Here is a 17,539-nt window from a genome sequence, read left to right as displayed (position 1 = left end):
GCCTGAAGACTGTAATCGTGCTGGGTTGGAGTGGCTTCCTCTGACGGGTGTGGGATCCAACTCTCATGAGCAGAGGCTGGTGGAGTTGTGGTAAAAGGATAGAGCAGGATATAGATCAGTTACCGATATGGGCAGAGAGATGGCAGATGGAGTTTAATCCAAGCAAGTGTGAGGTGTTGAACTTTGGGAGGTCAAGTACGATGGGTAAGTACACAGTTAATGGCAGGACCCTTAACAGTATTGATGTACAGAGGCATCTTGGGGGTCCAAGTCCATAGCTCCCTGAAAGTGGCCATGTAAGTAGACAGGGTGGTAAAGAAGGCATGTGGCATGCTTGCCTTCATTGTTTGAGGCATTGAATATAAGAGTCAGGAAGTCAGGTTTCAGCTGTATAAAACCTTGGTTGGGCCGCACTTGGAGTATTGTGTGCAGTTCTGTCGCCCCATTACAGGAAGGGTGTGGAGGCTTTGGAGAGGGTGCAGAGGACGTTCACCAGGACGCTGCCTGATTAGAGGCATGTGCTATATGGAGAGGCTGGACAAACCTGGGTTGTTTTCTCTGGATCATCAGAGGCTGAGGGGAGACCTGATAGAAGTTTATAAAGTTATGAGAGGCACAGATAGAGTAGACAGTCAGATACTTTCTCCTTGGGTTGAAATGTCAAATACTAGAAGATGCGAATTTAAGGTGAGAGAGGGAAGGTTTAAAAGAGATGGTTTTTTACGTAGAAAGTGGTGGGTGCCTGGAATGGGCTGCCGGGGATGGGTGGTGGAGGCAGATACAATAGTGATGTTCAAGGAGCTGTAGACAGATGCATGAACATGCAGAGGATGGAGGGAGATGGATTTGTGTGTGGGCAGAAGGGATTTAGTTTAATTTGGCATCACGTTCAGCACAGATATGGTGGGCCGAAGGGCCTGTTCCTGTGCTGTTCCTATGTTGTACTATGTTGCCTCCCTCCTGCCTCCTTTGATAAGATAAGATCTTTATTAGTCACATGTACATTGAAACACACAGTGAAATGCATCTTTTGCATAGTGTGTTCTGGGGGCAGCCCACAAGTGTCGCCACGCTTCCGGTGCCAACCTAGCATGCCCACAACTTCCTAACCCGTACGTCTTTGGAATGTGGGAGGAAACCGGAGCACCCGGAGGAAACCCACGCAGACACGGGAGAACTTACAAACTCCTTATAGACAGCGGCCGGAATTTGAACACGGGTCGCAGGCACTGTAAAGCGTTACGCTAACCACTATGCTACACCTTCAGGCTTGTGAAATCAGCTCAGGCTGGCCGCAGCAACGATGCACAACCAGCCACTCGCTCGACCATGGAACAACCCTCCACTGGCGATGCTCCTGTGAGCTGGTCAATTGTGCATTCCCGCTGCATCTGTCCAACAGTTTAATGTATGTGGCTGGGATTTTGGAGATGACAGCTTTTTGTGAGTTTCTTTGTACATTGAGAGCTAGTTATCTCTGATTTTTCAAGTGTTCTGGTTCACTGACAGGAGCCTGCGAGAGATCTCAGGGATGCCACTTGCAAATAGAGAGAAAATCCTCAGAACAAATCTGTTAAGTTCTTGTCAGAAGGTTTGCAGAAGAGATTTGATGTAGAGAGGCAGTGCACAGTGAAAAAGGATTTGCATTTGAGAACCTGCCAGGTAGTGCTGATGGAAGAAGGAAGTGTTAATGTTTCAGGTTGGTGACCTTTACTCAGAAAAGTTGGAAATAAATCCAAGAGAAACAAGACTGCAGATGCTGGAATCTAGATGAAAACCATGACGATGCTGGAGGAACTCAGCAGGCCAGGCAGCGTCCGTGGAGAAAAGCAGGCGGTCAACGTTGCGGGTCAGGACCCTTCTTCAGGACTGAAGATAGGAAAAGGGGAAGCCCGATATATAGGAGGGAAAAGCAGAGCAGTGATAGATGGACAAAAGAGGGGAGGTGGGGTGGGAACAGGGTGGTGACAGGTAGATGCAGGTAAGAGATGGTGATGGGCAGGTGTGGGGGGAGGAGGGGAGAGCAGATCCACCGGGGGAGGGGTCAGAGGGAAGGAGAGAGGAAAACACAGGTAGAAAAAAAGAGGCTAGGTGAAGGGAGAAGAGGAGAAGCATGGTGGGGGGGGAGGAGGGTGTTGTGGGGTGGGGGTGGGGGTGGGGATTACCTGAAGTGGGAGAATTCAACGTTCATGCCGTTGGGCTGCGAGGTTCCCAGACGGAAAATGAGGTGCTGTTCCTCCAGTTTGCGCTTGGACTTCTCCTGGCAGTGGAGGAGGCCGAGGACTGACATCTCTGATAATGTGGGAGGGGGAGTTGAAGTGACCGGCGACGGGGAGATGCAGGTCGCGGTTACGGACGGAGCGCAGGTGTTCTGTGAAACGGTCCCTGACCGAAACGTTTGAACGCCTGCTTTTCTCCACGGATGCTGCCTGGCTGCCTGAGTTCCTCCAGCATCGTTGTGTTTTTTATCTAGATTTGTCAAGTGTTCTGGTTCACTGACAGGAGCCTGTGAGGGATCTCAGGGATGCCACTGGGGAGATGTCTGTGGGGAGATGGAGATCGCGGTTACGGACAGAGTGAGGTGTGCACCGAAACGGAAGTAAATCCTGTTGGAAATTGCAGAGAAAGGTGGGGGGGGGGGGGGGGGGACAGAGAGAGATGAAAGGGAAGGTTGTGATTCGCTGGAGAGTCTGAGGGACGGATTGACCCAGGTGGTTGGGACAGACAGAGAGGACGGGGAGGTGTGAATAGTGGAGAGGAGTGGGACCTAAAATACTTGGAGAGGTGAGAGGGGAGGGTGCTGGAGACCAGGGTTTGATGGGGATGGCTAACCATCTGTAGGTTAGCAAGGTGGATGGTCACAGCCATCGCCCAGATGCAACAGATGGCGCCGTGCATGGCCTTCCAACAGAGAGAGCCATTGCCGGCACTCCCTGCCTCAGACCCGTTCGACTCATAGAGTCACACAGCATGGAAAAGGCCCTTCAGCCCAACATCCATGCTGACCAAGATTCCCATCCAAGCTAGTCCCACTTGCCTGTGTTTGGCCCATATCCCTCTAAACTTTTCCTATCTATATACCTGTCCAAGTGCCCTTTAAATGTTGTTAATGCCCCTGCCTCACCCACTTCCTCTGGCAGCTCGTTCCATATAGGCACCACCCTCTGTGTGAAGAAGTTCCCCTCTCACCTTAAACCTGTGCGCTCTAGTTTTGACTCTCTTTCCCTGGGAAAAAGACTGTGCATTTGCCCTATCTGTACCCCTCATGGTTTTATACAGCTCCACAAGGTCACCTCTCGGTCTTCTACGCTCCAAGGAATAAAGTCCTAGCCTGGCCAACCTCTCCCTATAACTCAGGCCCTCGAGTCCTGGCAACATCCTTGTAAATCTTTGCACTCTTTCCAGTTTAATATGATGGCATTGGGGTCCAAGCCAGCAAATTCCTTTCCCCCTCCTTACGCCTGTAACCTTCTCTCCCTCACATGCCCATTGACTCCCCCAGATTCCCCTCCTTCCCACCTACACTGGGGTCACCTTACAGCGGCCAATCACTTGCTTACCTGTCCACCTTTGGGATGTGGGAGGGAATGGGAGCACCCGGGGAAACCCACCTGGTCACAGGGAGGACAAACTCCACACAGACAGCCCCTAAGGTCAGGATTGAACCTGGGGCTGGGAGACAGAGGTGCTCACTGGCCCTGATGCTTTGCAATGCTGTCCCTGGAGCTCACACCAGGCTCCACTGGAGGTTGAGGACAGGGAGGATGGAGTGGGATGGAGCATTAAAGTGACAGGGCACTGGGAGCTCAGGGACCTTGTGGACTGACCAGGGGAGTTGTACAGAGTGGTCACCAGGTACTACCCATCCCAGACACACAGCGCAGCTGAGACCCTCACCTTGCTGGTTTTAATTCTTTTGTAGACTTTCTGAGAGGTTCTACTTCAATTTGCTTCCCCAGAATCGCAACCACCTTGTTCGTGTGTGTAACATATGAGGAGCGTTTGATGACTCTGGGCCTGTACTCACTGGAGGTTAGAAGGATGAGGGGGGGACCTCATTGAAACCTGATTTTGAAAGGCCTGGATAGAGTGGATGTGGAGAGGATGTTTCCGGTAGTGGGAGAGTCCAGGACCAGAGGGCACAGGCCCAGAATGTCCCTTTAGAACAGAGATGAGGAGGAATTTCTTCAGCTAGAGGGTGGTGAATCTGTGGAATTCATTGCCACAAACGGCTGTGGAGGCCAAGTCATTGGGTGTATTTAAAGTGGAGGTTGATAGGTTCTTGATTAGTAAGGGCGTCAAAGGTTACGGGGCGAAGGCCGGAGAATAGGGTTGAGAGGAAAAAATAAATCAACCGCGATGAAATGGCGGAGCAGGACTTGATGGGCCAAATGGCCTAATTCTGCTCCTATGTCTTCTGGTCCTCACCGTTCAGGAGGTGGGGAGCACAGTGATAACTTTCTCTGTCAGGCCACTGCGCATGTGTCAGCTGTTGGGGGTGGCTACGGTCAGGGCTCCGAGTGTCCCAGTGACGTGTGGCCGACATCTTGGGCTGGGAGCTCAGCGTGCCCCGGCCGTGGGTAGTTGCCAGGGACGGGCCATGGTTGGAGGGGCAGCTGGTGGTCTGACCACGTCTCCTCTGCTTGTCAGGCTGACGGTGAAGGCCGTGGCGGTGTTGCTCCGATCCTGGGGATATCCTGGGCGTGCGGAGTGCTGGCCATCAACAACTACGCCATTGTCTTCAGTACATGTTCGCATTCTTCAACTCCTTGCAGGTAATCGTGCTGAGGACCTCAGTCTGAGCCGGGTCCTGAGGTGATCACAGCGCGCCGACATATCACAGAAACCGTGCAGCCCAGAAACAGGCCTTTGGCCCCATCTCCTCCACATTGACCATGATGCCCCTTTTGCACACATTAGACCTCTATTCCTTTCCTATCCATGACCTGTCCAACTGCCTCTTAAACGTTGTAAATGTACCTGCCTCTACCACCTCCCTCTGGCAGCTCGTTCCATATCCCCTCCACCCTCTGGAAAACTCACCCCCTCAGGTCCCCTTTAAATCTCTCCCCTCTCCCCTTAAACCTGTGGCCCTCTAGTCCTAGACTCCTCTGCCCTGGGAAAAAGATTCTGACCACCCACCCTATCTACCCCTCTATAAGGTCACCCCTCAGCCTCCTGTGTCCCAGTGAGAACAAACCCAGCCTGTCCAGTCTCTCCTATAGTCACTCCGTTACTGGACTGGTACCCTGAATCCTGTCCCCTTGACCCAGGGACGTCGGTCAGATCCACAGAGGCAGCTGGGGAACTTAAATTCAGTTCATTAAATGAATATGAAATAAAGAGCTGGTATTGGTGACGGTGAAGCCAGCGGCTGGCTGTAAAGCCTCCACTGTTCACTGATCCCCTCCTCGGTGTCTGACCCCAGACCCATCAACCCCTGTGGGGCAGGCAAAGAGGGACAGTGGATGCCGGCCTTCCCAGTGATGTCTACGTCCCACCGATGAGCAAAGTCTGAGGCTGCCCAACACTGCCCCTCCTCCTCTGATGCTGCAATTAACATTTCTCCTTTTCCCTCTGCTTTTAGGGATTCTTCATCTTCCTGTTTCACTGTGTTCTGAACTCTGAGGTGAGTGACCAAGAACCAGAATCGTTTATTATCGCTGATTTGTATGACGTGAAATTTGTCGTTTTACGGCAGCAGTACAGTGCAAAGACATAAAATTACTATAAATTACAAAAATAAATAAATAGTACACCATGAAGGAATAACGAGGAAGTGTTCATGGGTTCATGGACCATTCAGAAATCTGACGGCGGAGGGGAAGAAGCTGTTCCTGAATCGTTGAGTGTGGGTCTTCAGGCTCCTGTACCTCCTCCCTGATGGTAGTAACGAGAAGAGGGCGTGTCCCGGATCCACCAGGTCCCAGGGAACACAGATGTTGTCACTTCAGATCCTGGGGGACAATAACTCCGACTGCTTCGGAGAGTCTGTCTGCAGGGGGATTGTGTCAGGGATACACACCTGGAACCTCACCGGGAGCATTGTCGGATGGAAATGTGGACTTTGATCCACATAGAGGAGAGGGTGACCCAGAGGGAGGTTTAGGGAGGAGAGAGAGAGAGGTGGAGGGGGTTAGGGAAGGGATTATAGAGCTCAGGGCCCAGGCAGCTGTCAGTGGTGGAGGACACAGAGACTTCAGAGCATTCTAGGAAGTTACAGGAAGGGGGAGTGGAGAAGTTTGAAATCAAGGATGAGGATTTTAAAACTGAGGTATTGTGGGACCAGCTGACAGTGAGGGCTAGTACAGAGTGGCAACCTTGGATGGGCCAAATGGCCCTATCTCGTGTGATAATGTGCACCCCTTCCCACTGAGGGTACGTGTTGGTGTATGGGCAATGTTGAGTCAGCAGTCCAACACTGCCGGTGCCAGATGTGCAGCTGTGTTACTGACCTGACACCACCAGGGACCATGGGACCGACCCGTTACAGCTTCACCCCCAGCCCCAGATCCCAGGTGGAGCAGACTTGTCCAACTTGGTCACACGTGGCTGAGCTCAGGAAACCTTTCACCCTGTGGCGATTGAGGCAGGTGTAACTCAGAGGTAGGACATTGTAATAAATGTTGTAACTGCTGAACCCAGTGGTTGTAATCGGTGAGTGTGGCCGTCAGTCCGAGAGCTCGGCTCCAAGCGATGCCCCCCTCTCCTGAACCTGCTGCTGCCTCTCAGTGACGTGGGTGCAGTGAGAGCCCGGCCCTAACACACTGACCAAGTGAGCGCAGACGGATGCACAACCTCTGCCGATGGTTCACACACAGCCTCGCCCTGTAGCAAGTGAAAACTCCAGCCCTCCCTCGTAACAACGTCACAAGTGGAAGCAGGAAGAAGGCCATTTAGCCCCTTGAGTGCCTCCCATTCAATTGGACCTTTTACCTCAGTGACAGTCTCCTGCTTGTATCTCTCAATTCCTTTAATATCCAAAAATCGAATGTCCTCAGTGACTGACGCTCCCCAGCCCTCGGGGCCAGAGAATTCCAAAGGTGTACCACCCTCTGGGTGATGATTTCCCATCTCTGTCCTGAACAGCTGACCCCTCATTCTGAGACCCCCCAGCTCTGGACACCCCTGTGGGGGGAAACATCCTGCCCACACCCAGCCTGTCGAGTCACCAGCTCTGCTCCTGGTGGGCTTGAGGCTTTGGTGCCTGTCTGCAAGGATTTGTACCTGTACCTGACACCTGGGACTGGGTGCTGGGGGTCACCCTGGGACTGGGTGCTGGAGGCCTCCCTGGGACTGGGTGCTGGGGTCTCCCAAGTGTTTTACTTGTCAGACATTGCAAGCAATAGAAAAGGATCCTCAGTGTCAGGGCTGTTTTATGGGGTTCTGAATGGTCCAGAACAAAATCACCATGTCAAATCCTTGCCCTCCTCCAGCACAGTGTGCAACCCCTGACCACATTGTTGACCCCTGACCCACAGTGAGTGACCCCTGACCAAATTGTCAACCCCTGACCTGCAGTGCATGTCCCCAGGACAAGCTGGACGCTGGGGAATAAAAACTAGTCAGTAATTTTTAACCCTTGGAAACCTCATCTGGGATTGGGTCAGAGGTTAAAGTGCAAAGAATATGGACAGAATCCCAATCCAACGGTACAATTAAATGGACAAAGGGGAACTCTGCTTGCAAGGTGCAGATGGGCTAATTAGAACACAGAACAGTACAGCATAGTACGGGCCCTTCGGCCCGCAATGTTGTGCCGACCTATATGATCACCTCCTCCATGATCAACCTAACCCTTCCCTCCTACACAGCCCATAACCCTCCATTTCTCTTACATCCATGTGTCTATCCAGAGTCTTTTAAATGTCCCTGTTGTATCAGCCTCTACCACCACCCCCCGGCAGTGCATTCCAGGCAGCCACCATTCTCTGCGTAAAGAACCTACCTCTGACATCTCCCCTAAACTTTCTCCTCCTCACCGTAAACGGAATGTCCTCTGGTACTGGCCATTGCCGCCCTGGGGAAAAGGTGCTGGCTGTCCACTCTATCTATGCCCCTCATAATCTTATACACCTCTGTCAAGTCGCCTCCCATCCTGTGTCTCTCCAAAGAGAAAAGCCCCAGCTCGCTCAACCTTTCCTCATAAAACATGCTCTCCAATCCAGGCAGCATCCTGGTAAATCTCCTCTTCACCCTCTCTAAAGCTTCCACATCCTTCCTATAATGAGGTGACCAGAACTGAACACAATACTCCAAGTGTGGTCTAACCAGAGTTTTATAGAGCTGCAACATTACCTCACGGCTCTTGAACTCAGTCCCCTGACTAATGAGGGCCAACACACCATACACCTTCTTAAGCACCCTATCAACGTGCAGCAACTTTGATGGATCTATGGAGCCTCCACACAAGCTCAGAGTCCTGCCATTAAACCTTGTATTCTGCCTTCAAGTTCGATCTTCCAAAGTGTATCACTTCACACTTTTCCGGGTTGAACTCCATCTGCCACTTCGCTGCCCAGCTCTGCATCCTTGTCTATATCCTATTGTAACCTATGACAACCTTCTACCATTATCCACAACACCTCCAACTTTCGTGTCATCAGCAAACTTACTAACCCACCCCCTCCACTTCCTCATCCAAGTCACTTATAAAAATCACAACGAGCAGGGGTCCCCAGAACAGATCCCTGCAGAACACCACTGATTCACCGACCTCCAGGCAGAATACTCTCCATCTACTACAACCCTCTGCCTTCTGTGGGCAAACCAATTCCAAACCCACACAGCCAAGTCTCCATGGATCCCATGCCTCATGACCTTCTGGATGAGCCTACCATGGGGAACCTTTTCAAACGCCCTTACTGAAGTCCATATACACCACATCCACCGTTCTACCCTCATTTGTTTTGTCACCTCCTCGAGAAACTCAACCAGGCTGGTGAGGCCACGACCTGCCCCTCACAAAGCCATGCTGACTATCCCTAATAAGACTATTGCTTCTCCAAATGCTCATAAATCCCATCCCTAAGAATCCTCCCCAATAGCTTGCCCATCATTGATGCAAGACTGACTGGTCTCTAATTCCCAGGATTATCCCTATTACCTTCTTTGAACAAGGGAACAACATTTGCCAACCTCCAGTCCTCAGGTACCACTCCTGTGGCCAGGGAGGAAGCAAATATCATTGTCAATGCGATGATTTAAAATATTATAATGAGGGAGATCAGCAATTTAAATATAATGAGGGGAGAATGGCTAAAGATTATAATGAGGGAGAGTGGCTATTAAATATTATAATAAGTGTCCAACTACTTCTCAGTGAGTCTGTTGTCACCTGATTACCTGAGAATTCCGGAGCTCAGGAAAACCCGGACGTGAGAGGAGGCAGAATCAGGAAAATCTTTCAGACCCCAGGAGAAGCAATATACTGGTACTCAGTATAGTACAAACTCCAACTATGTTTCTCTTCTCTCTCAGCTTGCACTTAATGTCGTTATGTATTATCTTGTTTAGTTTGTTGTGTAGGTTATTGTCTAATTTACTGTCAGTTTGAGTTAACGTAGTGTACTGTGCTGCTGCTGCAAACTGACTTTCGTGGTGCTTGTACCCTGGGTGTGTTTGTTTGTGGCATTGAACTTGTGAAGCAGGACTCCTCCCACAGGCCCACGGGCAGGGAGCACCCCCTTCCCCACTGTGGGAGTACTGGCCACCCTCTCTAACCCCAGAGTGACCGAGGCACGGTGAATGTCCCCACTGTGGGAGTACTGTCCGTCCTCTCTAACCCGAGACTGACCGAGGCACGGTGAATGTCCCCACTGCGAGGTGACCTGGTGATGGGGAACAGGGGGGAGTGGGCAGCTTTTCATCGGTTGAGGTTGAACTGCACTGGACTGTCCTGTCACAGCCTCTGGCATGGGCCAAAGTTGCTGGGAACAGGGCCAGGGAACGGGATCTGGATTTCCCTGAAGGCTGGTACTTCCAAAGCACTGCACACAGGCAGCAGCTGAGGGTGACCCCTACCTGGCTCTACAGGAGAACCTCAACACCACCAACATCAAAGGCCCCAATAGCATGGCTGGGTTAGGCAACCGGTCCTGATGTGAGAAGGCCTGATCGTTTCCTCTGGGACATGTGATTCGGATAAACCACTGATCTGTCTTGCTTTTGCTTGGGATATGTGTGAGTGTGGACCGAACTGCCTCATGAGTAAAAGATGCCACCGTGGATCCTTCAGGGTCTGAGAAGGTGCTGAGGTCAATGGGTTTCTTCCTCAGGTGGGGTGAGAAGAGGCTGATTGGGTGGGTAGTGTGTGAGGAGATGTGCTCCCTCCGCTGTCTACACAGGGTCTCTGTGTGCTCCTGATTCACCTGAGGGATCTCACTACCATCCCGAACGTTCTGTCTCCAGTTTGAGCAGCCATGGCCCAGAGGTTCCCAGGGCGTGGGGATGGTGCATTTCTTCAAGGAGGCTTTGATCACATCCTTGGGGCTTTTCCTCTGTCCGTCTGGTGATCTCACACGACAGAACAGAGACATTGTTGGGTCTGCATTCAAAACATGGGAAGGAGGCCATTCATCCCCTCGAGCCTGCCCCATCCAGTGGGATCATGGCTGCTCCACCACCCTGGATCCTAGGATTACCTTGGCTCCAACAATCCATCCGTGCCCTTTTCCAGTGCTGGTGCAGCATCGGGAACCCAACGTTGTCTCAGAACACACTGGGAGTGAAGACGGAACATGTTTACACCAGTGACCAGCTGCTGGCGGGGTTGAAGTTCCCACTCTTCCTCAGGACCCTGGCCATAACACAGCCGGCTACCTCCCAGCTCCGCCATGCTGGCAAGGGACGAGGGTATGGTTCCTGCCCGGGGCTCTGAGGAACAGTGCGGGAGGCAGCTTCCCTGTGCACAGGGCACTCCCGGCAGGAGGATGTGCTGCCAGGGGTGGGGGTGGCGGCAGGTACAACAGAGGCGTTCGAGAGGCTCTTAGATAGTGCTCCAGCACATCACCCCTTTAAAGCCATGCTAACTGCTAGGGTTCTAGTTAAGATTCTAATTAAGATTCTGCCTGCCTTATGTATGTACTTGCTGCGGAATAAATGGTTGGGTGAAATTGTGTTGTGCTCAGACTGTGTTGTTGCAATCACTTTCTAGTGTTTTCCAGGTTTGCTGGATCTTGCATTTCTTCCAGGAAACTGTAACCTCTTTGTGCATACTGCCCCCTCCCCAACCCATCCTAACACCTCGTGGGGTTTATATTTCTTCAGGTCAGAGCTGCTCTGAAGCACAAGACGAAGGTCTGGTCCCTCAACAGTAGCTCCATGCGCAACATCAACGTGAAGCCTTTCAACTCGGACATTGTAAGTATCACTAACTTGCCGATCATCGACAGGTTTAGAGGGACATGGGCCGAACGCAGGCAAATAGGACTAGTTTAGGTGGGCACCTTGGTCGGCATGGATGAGTTGGGCTGAAGGGCCTGTCTTCGTGCTGTATGACTCCATACCTTGGCCTTGTGGTACACCTGGAGCAGATGGCTCAGGTTGAAGTGAAGGTGGGATGGGTTTAGGTTACTGGTGGAGAAAGAAATGATAACCTGGGTGAACTGTTCAAAACTCCTTCCAGTAGGAGACAGAAATAAAACAGTCTGCAGACATCGGAAATCTGAAATCGGAACAGAAAATGCTGGAAACACTCAGCAGGTCATGGGCATCTGTGGGAAGTCGAACAGAGCCAATGTTTCGGCTGAAGATCCTTCACCTGAATCGTGGCTTTCCCTCGGTCCGAGTGGACAGAGCTCTTGATTCCATTAAATCCATTACATGCACTGCTGCTCTCACCTCCTCTCCTTCCGGACAGAGCAAGGAGAGTGCCCCTGGTCCTCATCTTCCGTAGTCACTGGATCATCCTTCATAACTTCTGCCACTTCCAACAGGATTCCACCACCAGACACACAATCCCTTCCCCTCTCTCAGTCCCTCTGTGGTTCCCCGCTCTGCCCATCCTTCCCTAGGGCACACTCCCAAGTGGCCAATGAAAGTGCAGCAGATGTCCCTTCCTCTCTTCCCTTCCCTTCCCACCATCCACGAACCCAAACAGTCTCTCCAGGTGAAGCAGTGATGTGGTCACTGTGGGCTCCTCTACACTGGAGAAACCAAAGACAGATTGGGTAACCGCTTTAGTTCAGTCCGCGGGGGGGGGGGGAGCCTGAGGTTCCTGTTACCTGACACTTTAACTTCCCATCCCACTCCCCACTCCCACTCCGACCTCTCCGCCTGTGACCTCCTCCATGGTTGCAATGAGGTCCAACAACCGTACCTCATCTTTCTCTCAAACAGATTGCACAACTCAACATTGAATTCTCCAACTTGGGATAACTCACTATCTCCGCATCAGGACCAGCCAATTCTGCTGTAAGTCACCTGTGATGCCGGCCGGCTCCCTCCCTCTCTCCATTCGTATAGGTTGACCTGCTGGGCATGTCCCACAGCCTTGCTGATTGCCACACATTACGCTTCTCTGGACTATTCCTCACCAACTGCCCCATTAACCCATTGACCAGAGGACCAATACAACATATCACCATGGCAACACAGGCCTCATCCTATCACAGATATTCCCTCTGTCCTATCCCTCTACGACCTTCTCTGCAACCTAACACTAACTTGGTTTTCTCTCTTTCCCAGTTCTGACGAAGGGTCTTCGACCTGAAACGTTCACTGTTTCTCTCTCCACAGATGCTGCCCGACCTGCTGAGTGTTTCCAGCGTTTCCTGTTTTTAGAACTATTGTTGATGTCCATCAACACGGCGTCACTCAGTCAGTCTGAGGCAGTCGTGAGATGGTTCTGATGTCCTTCTCCCTATGTGTTAGTCTCTGGCGTTCTCCCTGCACACCTGGAGGTGCACAGATGGTCCGACGATCAGCCCGACCTGTTGCTGCTTTGTCATGCATTGAGAAGCAGCTGCCTGGCTTGCTTGAGCTGCTGGTTGGTGAAGTTTCTAGCTGAGGGAAAGGCAGGACCTTGGCAAAGACCGAAGCAAGAGTTCCTTCGGCAAGCAGACACTGTTCAGGGCTCTCAGTGTATTCTCACTGATGCTTAGAGGAGCAGTACGATGCTGCTCAGTCCCGTCAGCCTGTGCCCTCAGTGAGGCACGGTGCTGCTCAGTCCCGTCAGCCTGTGCCCTCAGTGAGGCACGGCCCTCACCCATTCCTTTGCCTTCACTCTGTGTCCTTCAGTACACAACGCATGTCAACTGCTCCGAGTGCTGAGGGCTCCCCTCGAACTCTAACAGCCACAGCGTTCTGGAGGAGAGAGTTGCTGATTGCACCACTCTCTGTGGGATGGTCCTGCTGACACCAGCCCTGAGCACTGACTGTCCCCAGCTCTGGATACCAGCAGACGTGCAGTTTAGGAGTTGGGGGGAAGCTGACGACGACGTCCAGTGATTTAGACAGATGCTGCTCACTGTAACTGGCGTTTGAGGGCACACTGGAAGAACTTGGCATCCTCTCTGACTTGGAGCACGGTCAATGCCCTGAGCAGGGACCAAGCTGTTCACCAGAACCTTTGTCTCATTTGCTTTGCCCTTTAACCTCTGCATTATTTCCCAAATGTTGGTCGGTGTTGTTAATACCAGAAGCGCTCCGACATCAAAGCTCACAGGGCCGATTCCCGTACGCAAGCTCGCTCCATTGACTGCTGCATGAGGATCCTGGTGTGAATGTTAAGTGTCCTCTCCCCATCTGGTTTCTCATCGCAGCTGCTCAGTCTGTGGACAATTGAACAGTGAAGGGTTCTGGCACTTTATGTGGTCGCACTTGGTCTTCCTCATCCCCTGCCCCAGTGGCAGATTGAGATATCCTGGGAATGGTTGGGATGTGACCAGAGCAACAGTCCAGTGAGGAAAAGTGTTTGATTTCCCTGGGTGCAGTTCATCAGTTGTGTATGTAGAGAGAAGACAGTCTATGTCCTCTGGTGACACCACACACTGGAATCTGCAGCAACAAACAATCTGCTGGAGGATCTCAGCACTGAGGCCAGGTTTAAGGAGAGGTCTGAAAGGGGGGTGGGGAGGTGATGAGGGGTAGGGAGGGAGCTCCAGGGCTCAGGGCTCAGGCAGCTGAAGGCACGGCCGCCAGTGGTGGTCAGAGAAGATGACAAGGGTGTGGTTGGAGTGGTGCAGATCCTGAGGGTTGGGATGCAGAGTTTACAGCGTTATGGAGACATACAGCATGGCAACAGGCCATTCAGCCCAACTCATCCACACTGACCAGTGGGCACCCATCCACACTGGCCCCATCTCCCAGCACATGGCCTGGAGCCTTTTGAGATTTAGCAGTTCAAGTGCTCATCTGGACACTTCATAAACACTGTCAGTGACTCTGCTTCCACCGCTCCCTCAGGCAGTGTGTTCCAGGTACTCCCCACTCTCTGGGTGAAGAAGGTCCCCCTCAGATCCCCTCTAAACCTCTTCCCCCTCACCCGAAATCTGTGTCCTCTGTAGTTTCATCTCCCTCTGCTATGGGGAAAGTTTCCTGCAGTCTACCCTATCTATACCCCTCCTCATTTTATATTCCTCAGTCATGCCCCCTCTTAACCCCCTGCGCTCCAGAGAGAACAGACCCAGCCTCTCCAGTCTCTCCTCATAACTGAACTGCTCCGTCCCAGGCAACCTCCTGGTGAGCCCCCTCTGCACCCTGGTGAGGGAGGGGAGGACAGAGAGGGATCTGAGAATGTCAAGTGTTAATGTTGAAAGTGGGGTGCTGCTTAACTGGGACCTGGTGTAGGTCTGCGGGCAGAGGGTGAGGGGTGAACGGGACTCGTGGGGGTTGGGGGGGTGGAAGAGCTCGAGGAGCTGTGGAGGGTCGGAAGTGGGATTGGCTGCAGGGCTGGAATCCCTGGGAAATATCCAGCATTGCCAGGGCCTTCAGGAGCACCACTGCACTGAGGGTTGTCACCATTGAGAGGTCCCAGTGTGGTCAGGCAGGGTGTGGAGAGAGACACTGACATCCTGTCCCCTCCATCCCCCAGATGAATGGAAACCGAGCCATCACCAGTCCGACTAAGGTGAACACTTGGGAGAAGAGCACGGAGTTTGGGAATCGCGTGGAGCTGTCTGCGGTGTGAGTCCGACCACACCGCCTCCGCCACCCGCCTCGTCCCAACCACTCCAGGCAGACCTTGGGCAGGACAGGCAGCCACAGTCTTACACATCCTCCTCCTCAGGACAGGAGAGGCTGACCGCCATATCTGTCGTCCTGTGGTTCGTGTCTGTCTGTGCTGGGGGTGAACCCAGCCTCTGGGAGCATTGACTGTGCAGGAGGGTGGGGAGGCCATGCACCCTCGGGGACTCCTGCCCCTACCTGTATATAACGTGACCTTGTCCTCTCTCAGAGCCACTGCCCAGGGGACTGTTTAATGTGTTCTCACATCAGTATGACAAGCACACAATGTGCAGTAATTTTAAGCCAAATCATTGACTGTTTCTTCAGATGTGGGAGCAGTGTAGTGTGTGTGTGTGTGTGTGTGTGTGTGTGTTGGGGGGACACGCATTCTGTGTGCATTTGTATATAGAGCTCTGTCAAGACGCCAGTCAGAGACTGAAGTATGTGTTTCTCTGTATCTCTCCTGCTCTGATCTCCAATTTGTCTCTGTTAAATGGTGACACATTCCTGTCCCTTCTCTGTCCAGGTTTTTCGAATCTCTCTCAGGTTTAAAACCCACTTGGATTAAAAGCTTATTGGAACATCTGCTATTACCTTGCTGCCTTTGAAGAACTTATCTAAGGGCCCATGCCTGGGACTCAGCATTCAATCCTGGCTCTGCAGTCTGAGCTCGGCGTGTGATAGGCTGGTGTGGACTGGTCTCAGTGCCTGCCCTTGGTTTAACCAGCCCGGGGGTCATGACTGTGGGAGAGAGGGGGCCAGGACTGGCCAGGGTTGCTGAGTCTGCCTGAGTCACAGAGACACCCTGCTATGTGTCCACTTCCCGCTGGGAGAGGGGGCAGGGGTGCCTCCTCCGTGCTCGGGTGAAGGGGAGTTGGGATTGGATGCCCTTGTATCTGAATCATGGGGCTTGAAACAGGCCTTTTGGCCCACTGTCCGTGCTGACCATTCACTTAAGTTCATCCCATTTTTTTATTCTCCCGCAATCCCACCGACTCCCCCCAGATTGTTCCCCTTACCCACACATCATTTACCAACCGACCTGCATGTCTTTGGGATGTGGGAGGAAACCGGAGCACCCGGGGGAAACCCACACGGTTACAGGGAGAACGTGCAAGCTCCACACGGACAGCGCCGGAGGTCAGGATCTAACCCGTGTCTCTGGAGCTGAGAGGTAGCGGCTCTACCCGCTGCCCCACTGTGCCCCCCTGGAGACCACACTTGGGATATGGTGTGGTTCAGGTCTCAGTCCTGAGGGAGGTGGGGCAGAGGCTGTGCAGGACTGAGTCTGCAATGATGGGTCTTCCCCGGAGAGTGAGTGGGAAACACCCAGATCTGTCGGAGTTCAAACAAACAAGGCAATTCCCTCAAAACTTCTAGGCCTTGGACAGGGCTGCCCCCGTGACTGAGTGACCTCAGGCCATTGAGGTCTGAGCTGAGGCTGTGAGTCCCTGGAATTCTCTCCCCCCAGACTGTGAGCTCTGAGGTCGATGGGCATTTGGAATCGGTGGGGGGGGGGGGGGGGCCGGTGGTGGTGGAGACTCGAATGGTGGAACAGGGCAGAGGGACAGAGTGGCCTCCACTTGTTCTGATTTCTTCTGTTCCAGAGGGAACTGGGTCCAGTGGTCAGGTGTACGAGCAGCGTTAAATGATTCCTCCCCACTCACCGTTCACAGGCCGCGTAGCACAAAGACAGGAACGGCGACAAGGTGCTAGAATTCAGCGTTGGGTCCTGAAGGCCGCAGGCTACCCAGGTGGAAGGTCAGGTGCCATTCCTCGCGTTTGTGCTGGGCCTCACTGGAACAGTGCCGGAGAGCAGAGACGGCGAGCTCAGAGTGGGAGAGGGGTGGAGAACTGGAGCGGAGGGAGCTCAGGGTCACCACTGTGGACTGAACGCAGGGAACCAGTCTGGGGTTGGTTTCTCAGGTTCAGATCGGTTTTGTCATACACACCAGGGTGCAATGAAATTCCTTGCCCACGTAAAGCTGACAGAGTAAAGAGTGTACGTCACAAGCTCACAAGACAAGGGAGCAGAAGCAGGCCATTCGGCCCATCGAATCTGCTCCAATGGTTAGAATAAATATGACAACGAGGGCAGAAACAACGGGATGGTGCAAAATATCGCAGTGCGGTCTGAGGATGTGCAGAAGGAAACAGTGAAGTGACAATAACAGAAGGGGTGGGATTTAGGGTTCGAGAACATGGTAGCCCCACTGGGAAGTGGGTGTGACAGAGGTGGGGACACCAGAGACTGCAGACGCTGGAGTCTGGAGCAACACACAATGTGCTGGAGGAACTCAGCGGGTCGAGTAGTGTCTGTGGGGGGAGAATGGTCAGGTCCTGATGCAGGGTTTGGACCTGAAACATTGAC

The 17,539-nt window shown here is 52.7% G+C and overlaps 1 protein-coding gene across 1 annotated transcript in view; it reads left to right on the top strand.

The window, feature by feature from the left end:
* adgrd1 (adhesion G protein-coupled receptor D1) overlaps nucleotides 1-15,742 on the top strand; it is a 106,647-nt gene extending 90,905 nt beyond the window's left edge. The window contains 6 exon segments of the mRNA XM_052032170.1: nucleotides 4,651-4,676; nucleotides 4,679-4,741; nucleotides 4,744-4,775; nucleotides 5,588-5,629; nucleotides 11,269-11,361; nucleotides 15,035-15,742. Coding sequence (XP_051888130.1) covers nucleotides 4,651-4,676; nucleotides 4,679-4,741; nucleotides 4,744-4,775; nucleotides 5,588-5,629; nucleotides 11,269-11,361; nucleotides 15,035-15,130 — 352 coding nt within the window. The 3' untranslated portion in view covers nucleotides 15,131-15,742.
* Nucleotides 15,743-17,539: the final 1,797 nt, after the last annotated feature.

This window comes from Pristis pectinata, chromosome 17 (genome assembly GCF_009764475.1).
Source record: "Pristis pectinata isolate sPriPec2 chromosome 17, sPriPec2.1.pri, whole genome shotgun sequence".
In the NCBI taxonomy this organism is placed as follows: domain Eukaryota; kingdom Metazoa; phylum Chordata; class Chondrichthyes; order Rhinopristiformes; family Pristidae; genus Pristis; species Pristis pectinata.
The sequence above is the reverse complement of the archived record's forward strand: the minus strand, read 5'-3'. Positions and strand labels throughout refer to the sequence as shown.